The 18490-nt window shown below is 47.9% G+C and overlaps 2 protein-coding genes and 5 non-coding genes across 7 annotated transcripts; all 7 read left to right on the top strand.

The window, feature by feature from the left end:
- The first annotated feature begins 4010 nt into the window (after window positions 1-4010).
- TRNAG-GCC (transfer RNA glycine (anticodon GCC)) lies at window positions 4011-4081 on the top strand. Its single transcript has one exon. It is a non-coding gene; the product is annotated as a tRNA-Gly (tRNA).
- Window positions 4082-4151: 70 nt separating this feature from the next.
- TRNAG-GCC (transfer RNA glycine (anticodon GCC)) lies at window positions 4152-4222 on the top strand. Its single transcript has one exon. It is a non-coding gene; the product is annotated as a tRNA-Gly (tRNA).
- Window positions 4223-4292: 70 nt separating this feature from the next.
- TRNAG-GCC (transfer RNA glycine (anticodon GCC)) lies at window positions 4293-4363 on the top strand. Its single transcript has one exon. It is a non-coding gene; the product is annotated as a tRNA-Gly (tRNA).
- Window positions 4364-4433: 70 nt separating this feature from the next.
- TRNAG-GCC (transfer RNA glycine (anticodon GCC)) lies at window positions 4434-4504 on the top strand. Its single transcript has one exon. It is a non-coding gene; the product is annotated as a tRNA-Gly (tRNA).
- Window positions 4505-4574: 70 nt separating this feature from the next.
- TRNAG-GCC (transfer RNA glycine (anticodon GCC)) lies at window positions 4575-4645 on the top strand. The gene has a single exon. It is a non-coding gene; the product is annotated as a tRNA-Gly (tRNA).
- A 1934-nt stretch (window positions 4646-6579) lies between these two features.
- On the top strand, window positions 6580-7077 carry LOC149370052 (uncharacterized). Its single transcript, XM_089581829.1, has one exon. The coding sequence runs from the start codon at window positions 6595-6597 to the stop codon at window positions 6958-6960; it is 366 nt and encodes a 121-aa protein (XP_089437955.1). The 5' UTR covers window positions 6580-6594; the 3' UTR covers window positions 6961-7077.
- Window positions 7078-15570: 8493 nt separating this feature from the next.
- On the top strand, window positions 15571-17724 carry LOC149370053 (uncharacterized). Its single transcript, XM_089576842.1, has one exon. It carries the CDS (start codon window positions 15571-15573, stop codon window positions 17722-17724), a length of 2154 nt encoding a protein of 717 aa, XP_089432968.1.
- Window positions 17725-18490: the final 766 nt, after the last annotated feature.

Here is an 18490-nt window from a genome sequence, read left to right on the forward strand (position 1 = left end):
AAGAGAGGTATCATTAAAGACGAACTTAGAAGCGGTCGCAGTAAACATCATTAGCCATAAAACAATAACAATATGCTCTGTGTACATACCACCACACAACACAATAGCCGTGCATGACCTAGAAGAACTTCTGGAACAGTTGCCAGAGCCATATGTAATAAGGGATTTTAACGCACACTCATCATTCTGGGGAAGTGAGCATACTGATTCCAGGGGTCAGCTCATCGAGGATTTTATTCTTTCGAATAGCATATGTTTAATGAATACGGGAAAAGCTACGTACTGCTGCCCCAGCTCTGGAAAAATGACCTGCCTCGATTTAGCATTTGCATCACCATCTGTTTTTAATGATTTTATTTGGGATGTTTTAGATGACCCCCGGGGAAGTGATCACTGACCTACGGTTTTAAAACTAACATCAGCTACATTCATCCTCCCTACGAAGCCACGGCGATGGAAAATTCACCTCGCCAATTGGGCACTTTTCAGAACGAAGGCCCCACTAGAAAAAGAATATGTCGAAACCCTTACTATAGAAGAACTAAATGAAAAATTTGTCACATGCTTAATATATGCAGCAATAGAAGCCATCCCACAAACGTCTGAAATTGCACGAAAAACACATAAAGTTTGGTGGTCAAATGAATGCTCATTGGCTAAAAAGCAGCAAAAGAAGGCTTGGGGCAACCTTCGCAGATATCCCACTGCAGGAAACTTGCTCATCTTCAAAAGGGCTAGAGCCAAAGCACGATACATTAGACGCAACGCAGAAAGGCCATCATGGCAACAGTACATATCCTCCATAAACAGCTCAATATCATCAAAGAAAATTTGGAAGCAGGTGCGGAAATTCACAGGAAATTTTACTCCATTCACATTTCCAATGCTAACAACACCCGGTACTCAAACAACATTAGAAGAGCAGGCCAACATGTTGGGTGAGCATTTTTCTGCAGCTTCAAGCTCATTCAACTACACACGCACATTTCAAAAGCACAAAACAATAGTAGAAAAAACAAAAACTGCCCTTTGAAATATGCATACATGAAGACTACAATCAGCTTATTACAATGCAGGAACTAAACACAGTACTAACATCCGGTAAAATGACAGAACCAGGCCCAGACAATATACATTATGCCATGCTTGCTCGCCTCTCTGAGACTGCCGTAGAGGCTCTCCTAAAATTTTTCAATAAAATATGGATGAGTGGAGAAATCCCGCAAGCATGGAAAGAAGCAATCATAGTACCCTTCCTAAAACCAGGGAAACCACAAACTAGTCCCACCAGTTACAGGCCAATAGCACTCACTAGCTGTATAGCAAAATCATTCGAAAGCATTCTAAACATCAGACTAACCTTCATACTTCAGTCCCAGCAACTTTTAGATATACACCAGTGCGGTTTTAAAACGACATGTTCCACAACCGATCACCTTGTACGCTTTGAGAACACAGTCCGGGAAGCGTTCATCCATAACCAACACTGTATCGGGTCTTCTTCGACCTGGAAAAGGCTTACGATACCACGTGGAGGTTCGGTATCCTCCGTGACCTAACGGACCTAGGTATCCGCGGCAGGATGCTGAGCTGTTTGAGCGACTTCCTGACCAATCGAACGTTCAGAGTCCGCCTAGGCGCAACCTTCTCCAAGACTTTTATCCAAGAAACTGGTGTACCCCAAGGCTGCATCCTCAGCACGACCTTATTTGTCATCAAAATGAACTCCATAGGAAAAGTAATCCCAAAATCCATAATGTACTCAGTTTACGTAGACGACCTCCAAATAGCATGCACATCTTCCAGCATACCTACCTGTGAGCGGCAAATACAAATAACAATAAATAAACTGGCTACCTGGGCAGATAGAAACGGATTTCGATTTTCCCCTCAGAAAACAGTAGCGGTTCTGTTCTCTTCGAGACGAGGCCTACAGGCCGACCCCACACTATATTTAAACCAAACCCCACTACCTGTCAAACAAGAGCATAAATTCCTAGGGATAACTTTCGATAAAAAGCTGACTTTCTTGCCACATATAAAATGCTTAAAGAAGAAAGCTTCCCAGGCCCTCAATGTGCTGAAAATACTATCAAGAAAACGCTGGGGGTCTGATAGAGCTTCCCTGTTACATATATATTGTTCTCTGGTTCGCTCCAAGTTAGACTATGGGTCCATACTATATGGCTCAGCAAGACCGTCCTACATAAAACGACTGGATCCTGTCCACAATCTTGGTTTAAGGTTGTCTTCTGGTGCTTACAGAACTTCACCAATAGTAAGTCTGTATGTGGAAACGAATGAACCTTCCATAGAAGATCGAAGAACTGCACTAACTTGTACATGCATCCTCAAAATCCTTTCTCAGCCCAAACATCTCTGTTACCCAATTGTCACGAAATGCCCATCCCGAATACTCTTCAACAAGCCCCATGCGATTAAGCCGTTGCTCTTGCGCTTCGAAGAAAAATGTCAAACTCTGAACATACTGAACGAAATCAAAAATATTGCCCCAAGACACGAAGCGCTACCACCGTGGTACACTCTCCCCACAGTGTGTGACGTCACACTAACACGCCTCAGGAAAACCTGTACACCACACGACCATATAACACAAGAATATTAGCACTACAACAAAAATACAGAAATTATACTGCCTTTTATACTGATGGGTCAAAAACTCATGTTTATGTAGGAAGCGCAGTAATACAAGGAAAAAATGAAAATGCAGTACGACTGCCCTCATGTGCTACAGTTTTCATCGCTGAGTGTTATGCCATTTGTGTTGCGGTACAGAAAATAACAAATGAAAACATCAAAAAAAGCATCATTTATACAGATTCACTGAGCGTCCTTACAGCATTGAACTCCAAAAATACCACGGAGCCACTGATAGGAAGCGTCATACACAATATAGTAAACGTCACAACACAACAATGTTATAAAATTCTGCTGGGTTCACAGTCACGTTGGCATTAGGGACAATGAGAGAGCCGACATGTGTGCTGCACAAACCAGAACCATGGAAATAAAACATGTGAATTTGCCTCCTAGGGATTACATGAAGTTAGTACGTAGCAAACTAAGAGCCAAATGGCAAGCTTACTGGGAAAATGAAGGAAACAACAAGCTGCATACTGTAAAGCCCATTTTAAAAGAATGGAAATCAAGCCGCCATAAAGAGCGTTTTATCGAAGTAACTTTATGTCGTTTACGCATAGGTCACACACACATCACACATAGCTTCTTATTAACAAAAAAAGCCAAACCTGTGTGTGAAATGTGTGGTGAGGAGCTCACGGTAAATCCCATTTTAATTTTTTGTTCGCATCTCAAAGAACTTAGAAAATTTTTTACGGTATTTTACAATGAACACATTCCATTTCAACCCGCATTGCTTTGAGGCGAGCAAACACTTGTCGAGTTTTCACTTGTTTGAAAGTTTCTAAAGAAATCCAATGTTTTAAACCTATTATAATGTAACCTCTATACACTTAACACATCATCAACTAACCTTGTGTTTGGCGCATGATAGCCATAGTTGCTTATGCGCCATAAAACCCCATATAACTAACTAGCTTGTGGAAAACCAGAATGCAGGTGCGGCATGCAGATGTAAATGTGCGGTCTGTGCGAGAAAACTTCATTGCAAGAGTCGTGTGTCTGAGAGAAGTATACCGAACACAAGCTGAACAGCCTGACAGCCTGAATCGGCAATAAAGAAAAAAAAGTCGGTGGTTCAGTGGTAGAATACTCGCCTGCCACGCGGGTGGCCCGGGTTCGATTCCCGGCCGACGCATGTTTTACTTTTGCAGCTTCCGCAACGAACTACGCTATAGATCGATGGGCAGTACGCTTACGGGACATCCGCGTCGGCGGTTCAGTGGTAGAATACTCGCCTGCCACGCGGGTGGCCCGGGTTCGATTCCCGGCCGACGCATGTTTTACTTTTGCAGCTTCCGCAACGAACTACGCTATAGATCGATGGGCAGTACGCTTACGGGACATCTGCGTCGGTGGTTCAGTGGTAGAATACTCGCCTGCCACGCGGGTGGCCCGGGTTCAATTCCCGGCCGACGCATGTTTTACGTTTGCAGCTTCCGCAACGAACTACGCTATAGATCGATGGGCAGTACGCTTACGGGACATCCGCGTCGGTGGTTCAGTGGTAGAATACTCGCCTGCCACGCGGGTGGCCCGGGTTCGATTCCCGGCCGACGCATGTTTTACTTTTGCAGCTTCCGCAACGAACTACGCTATAGATCGATGGGCAGTACGCTTACGGGACATCTGCGTCGGTGGTTCAGTGGTAGAATACTCGCCTGCCACGCGGGTGGCCCGGGTTCGATTCCCGGCCGACGCATGTTTTACTTTTGCAGCTTCCGCAACGAACTACGCTATAGATCGATGGGCAGTACGCTTACGGGACATCCGCGTCGGTGGTTCAGTGGTAGAATACTCGCCTGCCACGCGGGTGGCCCGGGTTCGATTCCCGGCCGACGCATGTTTTACTTTTGCAGCTTCCGCAACGAACTACGCTATAGATCGATGGGCAGTACGCTTACGGGACATCTGCGTCGGTGGTTCAGTGGTAGAATACTCGCCTGCCACGCGGGTGGCCCGGGTTCGATTCCCGGCCGACGCATGTTTTACTTTTGCAGCTTCCGCAACGAACTACGCTATAGATCGATGGGCAGTACGCTTACGGAACGTCTGCGTCGGTGGTTCAGTCATTCTACTTCCGGCCACCGAGCGTGACGGACGCAGGATCATGAGCTCCCACGGAGCGGCGACAGCGGCCCTCGCCGGCCGCGCAAACAGGCTAGATTTAAAGGATGATAACGACTACCAGATTATTTTGCCGCAGCTGCCCACCGGGCGTGTCGTGTTAAACACGGTTTTCTTGCATGGTGACGTGCGTGCGAGGCCCTTTCGGGTCGAAGATTTTCGTGAAGCCTTGGTCGAGACTGGTACGCTCCCCGACGTGGTGGCTTTGGGGGCGTATCAGGGGCGCGATTACGAGTCGCTCGAAATCGTCTCAATCGGAAAGTGTCTCAAAAAGTGTCTCATTTGCCCCGTTCCTATTGGTGGGTCGTGACCAGCGGCCATATTGGTTTTTTGCATCACCGGCCGACGTCAAAAGTGCGCCAGAAGTGTTGACGTTGCTTGCCTAATTATGCGAGCCGATTGAGACGATTTTTTGAGACTGGGACGGGTGATCTCAAACCGTTTCAGACGCAAAATGGCGGCTGTCTATCATGCGTTGAGCGGCGGTTGGCCTCGCGAGCAACGGCGTAGGAGGGTGCTCGAAGAAGCGTTTGACCTGCCGGACGAGCTATTTCGTCGACAATTTCGACTGAAGAAGGAGACGGCACTGTGGCTGTGCGACGAATTGGAGGACGAACTGGGAGGGGTGCTGGTGAGCGCGCTGTCTGTGCAGCGGCAAGTGCTGTGCGCGCTGCGCTTCTTCGCGACCGGGGGATTTCAGGGCGCCGTGGGCAGCGAGGCGAGCGTTGGCATCGCGCAGCCAACAGTTAGCAAGTGTGTGAGGCGGGTGGCAGCGGCTATTGTAAAAGTGGGGTCGCGGGAGGGATGGGTACATTTCCCGGCCAGCCCTGAAGAGAAGGCGGCGGCGAAGGAAGGCTTCCTCCGCCACGGCAGCATCCCCGGCGTCGTTGGGTGTGTGGATGGCACGCTTATCGCCATCAAGGCGCCGCGGGGCAATGCTGCCCACAAGGCAGCCTTTTGGAGCCGCGAGGGCTACTACGCCTTAAATACGATGATAGTGAGTACGCTTCGTTCTCCTTTTTTTACTGCATGTGTTTGGCTGCAAGCTCGGGCCTCGACGGCGGGCGTTCACAACCAAGCTTGTGCTGCTGTTTTTTCTCAGGTCTGCGACTCCACAATGCGGACCACTGCCATCGATCCGCGTTGCCCTGGATCAGACCACGATGCTTTTTCGTGGCGCCACTCGTGGCTGCGCCGTGAGGTGGTGGAGAAGGGCCTGCTGGCAGACGGGGAGTTTCTTCTCGGTAAGCAGTACGAAAGCCCTCTGACCTCGGTTACATATATGGAGCTAACGTGCATGTGCGGAAGCTTGAAAAATCAGGCATGTTTACACTTACGAAAGCATGTTGCAATACGATACAGACGCTGCCGTGTATTGTCGTCGTTGTGTTAATTGTTGCCGGTGAAATACAACACACACAGGTTTTGTTCAAGTGCTTACTTGCTGCCTACGAAGCCAAGGCAGCAGGCAGACGACGGTATTACACTTCTGTCGTCATTTATATCAGTAAGAAGTTAGGCTGTTCTTTCAATGGTGCTCCCTTAAACATCTAAATTATGCATTGTCTGCACTCCCACGACTGTCAAGTTCAGCAAAGCTTGACTGTGGGCTACCTGCTATGAATGTTCTATTGTATCAAGGGTGTTGAGAGTGACAACGACAAAGGCCATGCTTAACTGAACGTCATTTCTGGATTACAGGGGACAGTGGGTACCCTCTGGAGCCCTGGCTGCTTACACCTGTGCCAGAGCATCCCAGTCTGGCCTGTCCAGAGGGGCTAGCTATTCAATGCAGCGCACGGCTCCATGCGTTCCACCGTCGAGCGCGCCATCGGCGCGCTGAAGAGCCGCTTCCGGTGCCTGCAGAGGTACCGGACGCTCCATTACGAGCCGGAGCGAGCGGCCTTCATAATTGGAGCCTGTGCTGCACTGCATAACCTGTGCCTGGATGACCCCCTGCCGGACGAGGACGCCACTGCCCCCGACGACAACGGCCCACCCCTGGCTGCAGGCCACGTACAAGGCTCAGCAGGCCGCCTCACTTACCTGCGGGGGCGAGCCGTGTGCGATAGTGTTGTCAACCTCTTCAGGACAACCCGTCTTCAGAGGCTGGCGTACTTGCGCACGGTTCGCCGTCGGTTGCGGCGGGAGCTCCAGCATCGCCACCAGTGAGGCTCCTCGCGGCGTAGCCGGCCAAGGTGTTCGTGCAACACACCAGCCACTGTTACTGTTGGCAGCGTCATCTCGTGTCAGTGTACATTTGTGTGTGAGGAACTGTGCGACGCGGCTGTGTGTGTGCCTGGAATCCCCCGGTGGCAGCGAAGCAAGCAGGGACACCAGCTGCAACCCACTGACAGTGTGCCCACCAGTACATCTCCCAGTTCATCGGTGAGCTTGTCGTACAGTCATAGTGCAGCCTCCTTCCTGAGTCAAAAATGGCGACGAAACAGCTGCGCGAAGTACGCTGCTTACAAAAAGAAATCAGTGCATCAGAAGCTCTGGTAGTAGTAGAAAGGGCTACTTTAGGCGCTCCTGTAGCGAAGAAAGACAGGCAGCTAGCGCGCAGGCCTATTAAAGTTATCGCAAAACAAGGCACGTCGGTGGTGTGTGCTGAATCTATAGGCCGCTCTCCTACACAAGTTCCTCATTAGCGACCAGTTAGTGTGCAGCCTAGCCCTTTCATTGCATTTCAGGGCGGTGTCTCCATGACTCTGCTGAGGGCGCCTCGAGGCGTTCCCAATTTCTTCGCATAGCGTTTCGATACCTTCGAGAATTCAGCTCAACAAAGGGATGAGTACAAAGGAAGAAGAGACAGACGAGCCAAACTCGCCCAGCTCAACACAATCGGGGAATGCGGTAGCGCGAACCAACAAGACCGAAAGAGAGACACAAGAACGCAGGACAAGGGCTGAACTACGAAAAAAATTTTCATTTTCAAACGGGACATATTATATACAATCCAATACGCCAAGAGCCCAATGGCTTGACCAACCATGACAGTGCAAGCAGCGCCGACGCAAACACTCCATTTTATCACTGAAGGCCAGGTACCAGTAAAATCTCACTGTCGTGCAGCCAAACGCGGAAGGGAGGAACGAAGTTTATAAGCACAGAATGCGTATTTAATTCACAGAAAAATTAGAGTCAACACGGCGAAGCGAAAGCAGAGTCAAAGGAAAACGGTCAACGAGAACAAAAAAAAAAAAAAAATACAGGGAACAACAACCACCTGTGTCTGTGGCTGAAAAGAATTCTAATATGCCATCCAATCCAGGAGGTCATGGGAAATCAGAAGGCGGGTGCGTTGTCGGCCGCTACAGTCGGTCGCTGTGCCTGCCTCGGCCCCCAGCAGCTGTTGTAGCAGGCTGAAGCCGACGAAGAATCCAGAGGACCTGCCTCCGGCTCTCATCGCGCAATAGTTGCACAAGAATCAGCGAGAGTCGTTCCGCGTTATGGCGGCGGCATCAAGTCGGCTGTGTACATTTCTGATTTTTTTTTAAATTCCAGATCAACATGTTTTAAAGTGTCCCTAAACAGTTCCTTAATAATAATGCTAAATTAATGTAAATATTGTATTAAAACGTAATGCATATTTTCTAAACATTCTCAATATTATTTTAAAGCTAAAATGTCCTTGACGAGAAAAAAATCTAAATTATGTCGTACACTTGACTTTTTCAATTGACGAGGCGACAGAACTTCCAGCGCATGCATCCGCCGTAGAATTACATGTCGCATGGAATCACAGGTGGAGGTGTGCCAGACACATCACACAGGACAAGATAGAAGTCGCGGAAGTCGACGGCCAGCAAAGGCCGCCCCGGCCACAGAGCTACATACACGGCGCAGTACGTCTCTATCGGGCAGTCTGGCTCTTTGGCCAGCAAGCAGGCGGTGAACACATCCCCGTGCACTGTCCACTCGATAGTTGCTTCGCATTCGCCAAATGCCAAGGCAGCCGCAATGCGCCTCAGCAGCGCGGGACACTCACCAAAAGTAGGCGCAGTCGTAAGATGGAAGACCCGCCACACATGTAAGCGCTGGCGCTGCGCCATCCAGCCGCGCAGACATGCTATCCGCCGGAGACGGAATTCATGGCTCTAAGTAGCTCGGACAGCTTCGCATAATGCACCGTGAACATCGGACGGCGGCAGTTCCTGAAGTCGCGGCAACCACGGCAAGTTCTGTTCGTCCAAGCGCAACAGTTGCTCTGCACTGAATCCACGCAGCAGAAATTGCAGGTTTAACATCTGGATATCCGCCATTGAGGAGCCGAGTTGTAGTACTGATGCGGCGATGGTTAGCCAGCGTTCGTCTAGGTAAGGAAGTGCACACCCCTCTCGATAAGTTAACAAACGCAATCACTTCCCTGGCACAGCTGTTTCCATTGCCCACAAGTAGATGTGCGGCTTAAAATTGCACTTCTGAGTGCTGCTGCTGATACATCTCACTCTATTCAGGCCGTATTTAGGGGTGGTTTCATCTAATCACTGGCGTCAAGCCCTCTGCTGGGGCGCAATGTACTCAAGGCGTCACTCAGAGGCACTCTATCATTCTATGCTTTGTCATCCTGCATAGATTTTATCAAAGATGCAGAAGTATTTATCGCAGAAGAAGCACTGTCAAGCGCGCCCAAAATCTTTAAAAAAATGCGTACAACAAATTTATCAGATAATATGAAATCAGGTGCTGCATTTTTCAGAAGCATATGCGTTAAGGGCTTACCAGCGTCTCTATAACAAGTTACTGGCTGGTTGTCCACATAACTCTTCGTTCTTTAATGCTCGCTGGCTAAGTACCTGCCCTTTCACGGGATTATGCTTGTGTCGGCGGGGCACAAAAATAATCTTATCGAGTGGTCTAGCTGAGAGGAACAAACGGCACGTGTTCACAACGGCAGCTGGAGGTCAATGCCATTCTTCAATGTGGGCGCCTTACTCGCTTTATCGATCGACGCACACGTCGCAGCAAGTCATTCTGATAGCTGTTTTCAGGGAAGGTAAGATGAAAGTATAGAGAATCTGCCTAGGCACAGGTGGCACTGGAGTTGTTCTATTTACAGACTAAAAACTGGTGCTGTCAGCCGCTTGCACGGCTACAAACGCGAGAGTACACTCTTAAAGATTTGAGGCCCGCGTTCGGCAGATATCATTTATTGCCTAGCTTCTCTCGGCGCAGCTCAGATAGCTCACCGAGTGCAATGAAATCTGCTTGCTGCTCTCGCTGGGTGTTTGCTATGGCGTTACAATCGACGCGGAAAACTTCAGCGCAGGTTCCCTATGTATATACTGGTAGCGTTCATTTCTTATAGAAGCCCATACATTCAATACATGCCAACCTGTGGGTGGAAGCGAGCGCATTCTATGGCACGATTGCAAAAGCGAGACCATCAATATTGTGACTAACCAGAAGAATGGCGGCCGCAGACGTAGACGGAAACCTGCGAGCGGCCGAGTTGATTCCCAAAAGCCTATAGCTCAGCCCAACCGCCACTAATGCGACTGTGTCCTCTTAGTCCTCTTCTTGAATCAGCGCGGAGGTAGCGCTGGTGAGGCGAGTGGCATTAGTCCCTCCACCGTAAAACGAAAGCATCGAGTTGATGCGAAGCAAAGTATTTACAAATAAATAGAAAAGCAAAAAAGGAAATGTCGACAGGAAAAGCACAGAGGAAAGTTGATAAATACAATCGATAAGGACAGGAAACCGAAAAAAAGTTAAGATTATCATGCACAGAACGAGAGCGTAGATTAAAATACAGAGTGAGAAGCACTGCAGTCACTCGAGAGCTGCGATTTCAAGCCACCTAAAGGAACAGTATCAGTTCGTAGCCGCCGATGGCTGCACTTCCATTAGGAACGACTTCAAAATTCGCGTTGCCGACGCGGCGGAAGACTTTATACGGTCCTAATAGCGGAGTGCCCCGCCGCGGTGGCTGAGTGGTTACGGCGCTCGGCTGCTGGCCCTAAAGACGCAGGTTCGATCCCGGCCGCAGTGACTGAATTTCGATGGAGGCTAAATTCTAGCGACTCGTGTACTGTGCGATGTCAGTGCACGTTAAAGAACCCCAGGTGGTTGAAATTTCCGGAGCCCTTCACTACGGCGCCCCTCATAGCCACTGTTGCTTTGGGACGTTAAACCCCAATAAACCAAACCTAATAGCGGAGCAGCTGTGTTTCGTACAACCATTTCTGGCTTACAGGTGCCCACACCCATACGCGCTCAGTGGATTATAGGGAGGGCACTTCCCTAAGTCGGAGATTGTAATGTCGGGAGCCCGTGTATTCCTGCGGCTTCATGCGTAATCGAGCCAGCTGACGGGCTTGATGACTTTTACGGCGAAGCTGCCCGCATCTAGTGTGACGTCGTCATCAGCGCACACCAAGGCAGCACAGGTAATCAGACCAATACTGGAATCATAGCGGCAAAGGCCAGTCCTACAAAGGACCTTTCTGAAGCCATCCATTTCCGATATTGGGCCGAGTTCCTGTGCTGCTTCGGCAGGAGCACCGGTTCCATGTCATCCGCCCTTCCGTAAAAATGCGGAACGGCTTAAAAGCGCGCTGTCCCCTGAACCGCGGTTTTATTCGCGAAGGTAAAGTATGGGAGTACCTGGTGCCATGTTTTGTGTCCCACATCCACGTGCATGGAAATCATACCTGCCAGCGACTTTGTCAGCCATTCTTTATAAGGCCCAGTCATCCGGAGTTGGTCTTGTCCTCCTCCATGTCTTGATGCCATCACCCGAACACTGTGTGACAACCATTTGAACCGAAATTCTCATATCAAGATTCGTAACGACATGGAATTGGGGGTACATAGGTTGCCGGTTGGAATCCCTGCCGCGAGCTAGGCTCTAAATTAACTATTCAGTTTCGGCAGCATGAAACGCTTAACCGTATGAAGTCAACCGGAACATTTCGCGGCAAACGGTTGGCCCCCAAATTTTACACGAATGTCGGGACTAAGTGGCCGACTTTGACGCCTGCTAGACGGATCTCTATACCGGGTTGACGTACGTTTGTGCTTTGGTGCTTGGGCATCACGCTGCAGCGTGTAATTGTTTTTTCTATTATGTAACCGCCCCGGTGACCATGGCAACCACTGGGTTACAGTTACGGTTCGCATTATAAAGCATAACGCACAGACATATAACCCTAGAATAGCTTCATGCCCTAATAGAATATCGTTATGGAGGCCGCTATCTTAAATTTCATCCGTGAAATCAGTATAACTCGTAGGCTCGAACTGCGACCAGTGGAGCCAACGCTCTACAAATGGTGCCGGTTAGCATTGCTTTGCGCTCAGTACTGCGCGAATGCACAGCTTTTTCCAGGCGGACACCGACACTACGTACCTAAAAGCGCTCCTTAGGTTGCACTGACTCAACGCATCTAGAGACTCCCAGAGGCCTCCTAGAGACTCCAAGCAATTTATCCAATGGACAAGGCGCCGCGCAGAACGGGCGATGGCGTTCCGTGGACTGCTTGGGAGCGCTGCAGTACGCTGTCGCGTTCCATTCTTTAAGGCGAAGCTTAAGCGCCCTCCAATATTTTCGTCGCCAATGCCAATTTACCCAATTCTGCAGATTCCATATCTGCAGCAAAGTTGTCAGAGCCAAAGCTTATTGCTCTATTGCTTTTATTTCTCCACACAGTTGTCCATGCTAAAGCATGCAACGCACATGCCTGTTCTAAGAACGCGACTGTTATTTGTATAGCAGTGTTATTTGATGATTTAGACGATGTGCAGAGCACAATGTGAGAATGTGTTGCAGTCTACACGAAGTGCGTTCGGTTGCGAAGAGGGCCCAGTGGTCTCGCGCAGTGGCCAGCGGAGCTAGTCTGTTGACGCCACCACGGGTTCGAATCTCTGTCCCGGTTCTTTACTTCAATTCAATTTATTTACATATTTATTTTAGTTCGCGCAAAACCCACAGAATAAGCTGTTTGTAGTCTTCATGTATGCATGTTCCAAAGGGCAGTTTTTGTTTTTCTACTATTATTTTGTGCTTTTGAAATGTGTGGTGTAGTTGGATGAGCTTGAAACTGTGGAAAAATGCTCACCCAATATGTTGGCCTGCTCTTCTAATGTTGTTTGAGTACCAGGTGTTGTTAGCATTGGAAATGTGAATGGAGTAAAATTTCCTGTGAATTTCCGCACCTGCTCCCACATTTTCTTTGATGACATTGAGCTGTTTATGGAGGATATGTACTGTTGCCATGATGCCCTTTCTGCGTTGCGTCTTATGTATCGTGCTTTGGCTCTAGCCCTTTTGAAGATGAGCAAGTTTCCTGCAGTGGGATATCTGCGAAGGTTGCCCCAAGCCTTCTTTTGCTTCTTTTTAGCCAATGAGCATTCATTTGACCACCAAACTTTGTGTTTTTCGTGCAATTTCAGACGTTTGTGGGATGGCTTCTATTGCTGCAGATATTAAGCATGTGACAAATTTTTTATTTAGTTCTTCTATAGTAAGGGTTTCGGCATATTCTTTTTCTAGTGTGGCCTTCGTTCTCAAAAGTGCCCAATCAGCGAGATGAATTTTCCATCGCCGTGGCTTCGTAGCGAGGATGACTGTAGCTGATGTTAGCTTTAAAACCGTAGGTAAGTGATCACTTCCCCGAGGGTCGTCTAAAACATCCCAAATAAAATCATTAAAAACCGATGCAAATGCTAAATCGAGGCAGGTCATTTTTCCAGAGCTGGGGCAACAGTACGTGGCTTTTCCCGTATTCATTAAACATATGTTATTCGAAAGAATAAAATCCTCGCTGAGCTGACCCCTGGAATCAGTATGCTCACTTCCCCAGAATGAGGAGTGTGCGTTAAAATCCCCAGTTATCACATATGGCTCTGGCAACTGTTCCAGAAGTTCTTCTAGGTCATGCATGACTATTGTGTTGTGTGGTGGTATGTACACAGAGCATATTGTTATTGTTTTATGGCTAATGATGTTTACTGCGACCGCTTCTAAGTTCGTCTTTAATGATACCTCTCGTGCAGGGACATCGCTTTGAGTAATGATAGCGACGCCTCCCGAGAGTCGGCTAGCTTGCACTCGGTCTTTCCGGAACATATTATATTTTTTAAGATGTTTGTGTGCTGTGGCCCAAGGTTCGTTTCTTGCAGGCACACAGCTGTAGGTGCCATTGTTTTGAGCATTTCGGTTATGTCTGTGTAGTTTCTGTGTAGACCTCTACAGTTCCATTGTATTAGATACGCCATTGTGATAAGCTGGGGATTGGGGAAAGTTATTTATTCTCAGGAGCAGTGATTCGTGGTTTCCGTTTCTTCTCTAGGGAGTCTCTCCGCCGCTGCAGCGGTGGCGAACCAGGAGTTGAATCATCGCCACTTTCGTGGCGCTGGATTTCCGCGGAAACGCCGCGGGTAGGTGTGTTTTAGATGTCGGCGGACTTTCGCTGACATCCATATCCTATGGTGGACGTGGAGGATGCTTCTTGGTTGCGGTGGCCCGTGGCCTTCGCATTCGTCATTTTTGTTGGCACCGCTGAAACCAGTCCCTGCTCCAGCGGCAGAGTCTCTTGGGCCAGCAGGTGCCTTCTTAGAGGGGTGGGGCGACCGGTCCAGTTCAGCAGAGCTGTTCTGGGTGTCTGTCGCCGAGGATGCCGCTGCTGAAAATGGGGCCTGAGGGCCTCCGGCGAGGATTGCGTGGTCTTCTCGCGAAATTTTCAGCCCTGTGAACTGTACCACCGTCTCCTGTGGTGGGGACTTGGGTGTCGACACCAGGTCCACCGGATAGACCTGTGTGCCGACAGAAACTGAAGGCGGCGGCGGTCCCCGCTTCAGAGTATGTCCCTTTCTGTTGGAAAGAGACGCGTTTTTTTGCCTCAAGGTAGGACAGGTTTTCTGCCCTAGTAGCACAAAATGTCGCCTCAACGTTGCTACAATACTGCCAATGTTTTCTAATGTTGTGCAACATACTACAACGTTGTAGCAATGTGTTCATAAGTTGGTTAAAATAACACACTATCTGCCAATGTTGCAGTCACATTATCAGAAGTTGGTTAGCATAACATACCATCTGTCATCGTTCGAACAACATCGCAGAGCAACGTTGCGCCATTACACACGTAAACAACATTAGAATCCATGCCTGCACTCCGTGATTGTGCGTGTGTGTGTATATATATACTGTGCCGTCAAGTTGCATGCACACTGCGAAAGACACTTTTCTTCACACCCTGCTTTCTTGCACTGAGAACGGAGGTTTGTTTGGTAAACTCGTCAAGAAATTCGCGGAAGCCACATCAATCCCTCGAAACCGAAACCTGTTCTTTTTTTTTTCTAAAAGTTAATTGACTTAACAAAAAGATTTTGTCACTTCGATGCATTTCTAAGCACCTAGACTTAATTGTGCCATATTTTTTTAAGATACACTTTCTACGTTTGCATAAAAAAACCACTGGAAAAAAGCACTGAGTGGAGATCAGTGAAAAAAAAATGACTAGGTAGTCAGTCTAATCACCAGCGACATCATCAATAGTGATTTCCCGCCAAAATAGCTCTATGCTGCCAAACGACATCATGTCTGTCCGCGGTGGAAGTGTGCCGGCGAATAACTGTAACGGTGAGTGCCTTTGCTGATATTTATTCACCTTCATTGTACCAATGGTGGGAACTTTCATTGCTTCAGTGTAGCAAAGCGGAGGCACATTTTTCTGTGCTAACGTGTTATGGTACGTCGGTGTTTTGGTGTCGCGAAATAGCGTGCACTCATTTTTCTGTACTAACGCGTTATGGTCAGGAATATTGTTCACTGGCGAAATGAAGAGAGTCAAGAACTCATTCAGCGATGTCAGCAACCGACAGAGGCGACGTAGAGTAGCTAGTGCCGTCGAGAAAGAGCTGGAAAATGCCGACGAGAGCGATCAGGGTGAAGTTACTGATAGCAGTGGGTCAGTTAGCGACATTACGGAAGGTTTTGTAGACTCTGAAGTACAGGTAAAACCTGGAGGTTCAAGTGGAAGTTCTCTGCAGAATTCAGCACCTTCAGCTGACCAATTCGCGGCATGCAGCGACTTTGGCGCAAGCACGGTCGGCGGCCGCTATGACTCCTCGGACATGAGCTTTGCTGAGCTCGACACATCTGAAGCGGAGAGTGTGTCATCTCACGTTGGCAGCAGTCAGGACACAAATGCGCCTAGCGTATTGCCTTCCGATACCTCACCGTCTCCCGAGCGCGATCTGCGAACATGGGCCCTCGAGAATAACGTACCTGCCTCGCACCTAAATTCACTGCTGAAAATTCTCAGTGCTTACCATCCTGAACTACCGCTGGATGCCAGAACACTTTTGAAGACGCAGAGGAAGACGGAGCTTGTGTCCATGTGTGGCGGCCAGTACCACTACTTTGGAGTGACGCCCAACCTGATTGACCATATTTCCAATCATGTTACGGAAGGGTTGGACACACTGTCCTTAGTTGTAAATGTAGACGGCCTCCCTATTTCTCGCAGCTCTTGGCGACAGTTCTGGCCTATACTTGTACTGGTCAGAGAAAGTTCAAACCATTCTCCTTTCATTGCTGCACTCTTTGAGGGAGATGGCAAACCTGAGGACTTGAACTTATATTTGAAGGACTTCGTTAGTGAAATGATGGGGCTGCTAGAGAGTGGACTTGTGTACTGTGGCAGGTCATTTACAGTGAGGCTCCATGCTTTCATCTGTGATGCCCCTGCAAGAGCTTATATCAAATGCATAAAAGGGCATGCAGCATACTTTGGCTGTGAAAAGTGTGTGCAAAAGGGCACATACTCCGAGTTGGACAGGAAGGTCATTTTCACTGAACATGACAGCCCTTTGCGCACAGATGAAAGCTTTAAGAACCAGGTGCACAGTGATCATCACCGGGGTCAGTCCCCTCTTCAGTGCCTGGGAATTGGCCTTGTTAGCCAATTTCCACTGGATTACATGCACATGGTATGTCTAGGCGTCATGAAAAGGCTGCTTGTGCAGCACTGGACATCTACGAGGCCTTGCTTTTCTAAGATGAACCATGCATCGAAGCTGAGTGTTTCTCGGAGGCTGGAAAATTTTGCTTCCTTTGCTCCTAGTGATATGAAAAGAAGACCACGAGGACTTCGCTTTTTAGAGCAGTGGAAAGCGGTAGAATTCAGGAATTTTCTGATATACTATGGTCCTGTTGCACTGAAAGGAAATTTGGAAGAAAAATACTTCAAGCACTTCATGAAACTCAGCATTGCCATTACCATTCTTGTCTGCCCAAAGCACAGCATGGTTCATGCAAATACTGCCGAACGTCTTCTTCATGAATTCGTTACTGAAGCTGGGTCATTGTATGGCAAAGGCATTTATGTCTACAATCTTCACTCTCTTTTGCATATCACTGATGATGTTCGAAGGTTTGGCCCTCTGGATGAGTTTTCAGCCTTTCCTTTTGAGAACTTCCTCTATAAAGTCAAACTGCTGCTGAAATCACATGCGCGTGCTCTTCAGCAAGTTATTCGACGCCTCAGTGAGAATAGGAGTGTGAGCCAAGCAAGCTCATGTTCACTGGATGTGCCAGTTAAACTGTCTGGACAGCACTGTGATGGATCAGCTGTGCCTCCAGGATTTGAAGGCATACAGTACTCCATGCTGGAAACGAAGGACACAGTGTTGAAACTCGGCAAACGTGACAACTGCGTTCGCTTGCAAAATGGTCACATTGTTTTAATAACTAACTTTTTGCGCTCGTCAGGAGGTATTTACATCTGTGGACAATTTTTCACAACTTTAGGCAACCTTTTTCTGAACCCTCTTCCATCATCAGAATTGATGATTGTCTCTGCAAAAGGACTTTCGCGGAATATTTCAGTATGGAATGTGGATGACATTCAGCATAAGTGTGTGTGCCTCCCAAATGGACCAAATTCATATGCAGTTTTCCCTCTTCTGCACGCATGCAAAAGTACCTAAATCTGAAGAGGATATCAGGAAGGGGTAGGCACTTATTACAAATATATTTTAAAGCTCCATCAGCGTGCAAGAATTGTGGCTTTCTTGATAACATTTGGTGTTTTAGCATGTTATTTGTACTTTTGGTTTGGGGGTTTCAAGATTTGTTTTTTAATGTGTGCTTTCAGGTTCTAAAATGTTCAGCGTTGTACATTTCCAAGATCAGGAGGAAGTTTCTGTCATTCGGTCTTCATGGATAGTTGCCGAAAATACTGTTGCGTGGCCGCCACACAAAAATTCGCGCAGAATTAATGAGGCAGTACAGAGCAATGAAAAGCCATCTGACCATTGGAAGAAGTACAGATGTAGAGTGTTGTGGACTTGTGGTAAGCACTATTTGAAATACTTGTAAGCATCATACGTATGTTAGTTACACACTCAAAATGGGATTATTTTTATGCCTGTAGCCTAGCCTGAAATATTCTCAGGTAGGCTTCACAGAAATATACAATTTTAGTAATTCTGTGTGTACAGCTGCTGATCAGTGCAAATCTGGATAGCATAGGCTGTAGTGTCACAATTCTGTAGCTTGTACATAGCTATGTGTGTCAAAGTGTGTAGAATGAAAGAACCCCGCAGTCGGTGAGGCCAAGGAAAGCGCAGGTTTTTTTTTAAATTTTGGTTCTTGCTATAGACCAGAATTAGGGCTTTAATCATTTTGGAAAGAAAGGTGATTAACTACAAAGTAGAAGGAAAAACAACACGCCTATAGTGGGAACCGAACCCA

Source organism: Amblyomma mixtum, chromosome 1 (assembly GCF_055824585.1).
Source record: "Amblyomma mixtum isolate Tamu chromosome 1, ASM5582458v1, whole genome shotgun sequence".
NCBI classification, from domain to species: Eukaryota; Metazoa; Arthropoda; class Arachnida; order Ixodida; family Ixodidae; genus Amblyomma; species Amblyomma mixtum.

Excerpts from the sequence above, each read along its gene's own strand:
- LOC149370052 (XM_089581829.1), top strand. The coding sequence starts at position 6,595 with ATGCGTTCCACCGTCGAGCGCGCCATCGGCGCGCTGAAGAGCCGCTTC.
- LOC149370053 (XM_089576842.1), top strand. The coding sequence starts at position 15,571 with ATGAAGAGAGTCAAGAACTCATTCAGCGATGTCAGCAACCGACAGAGG.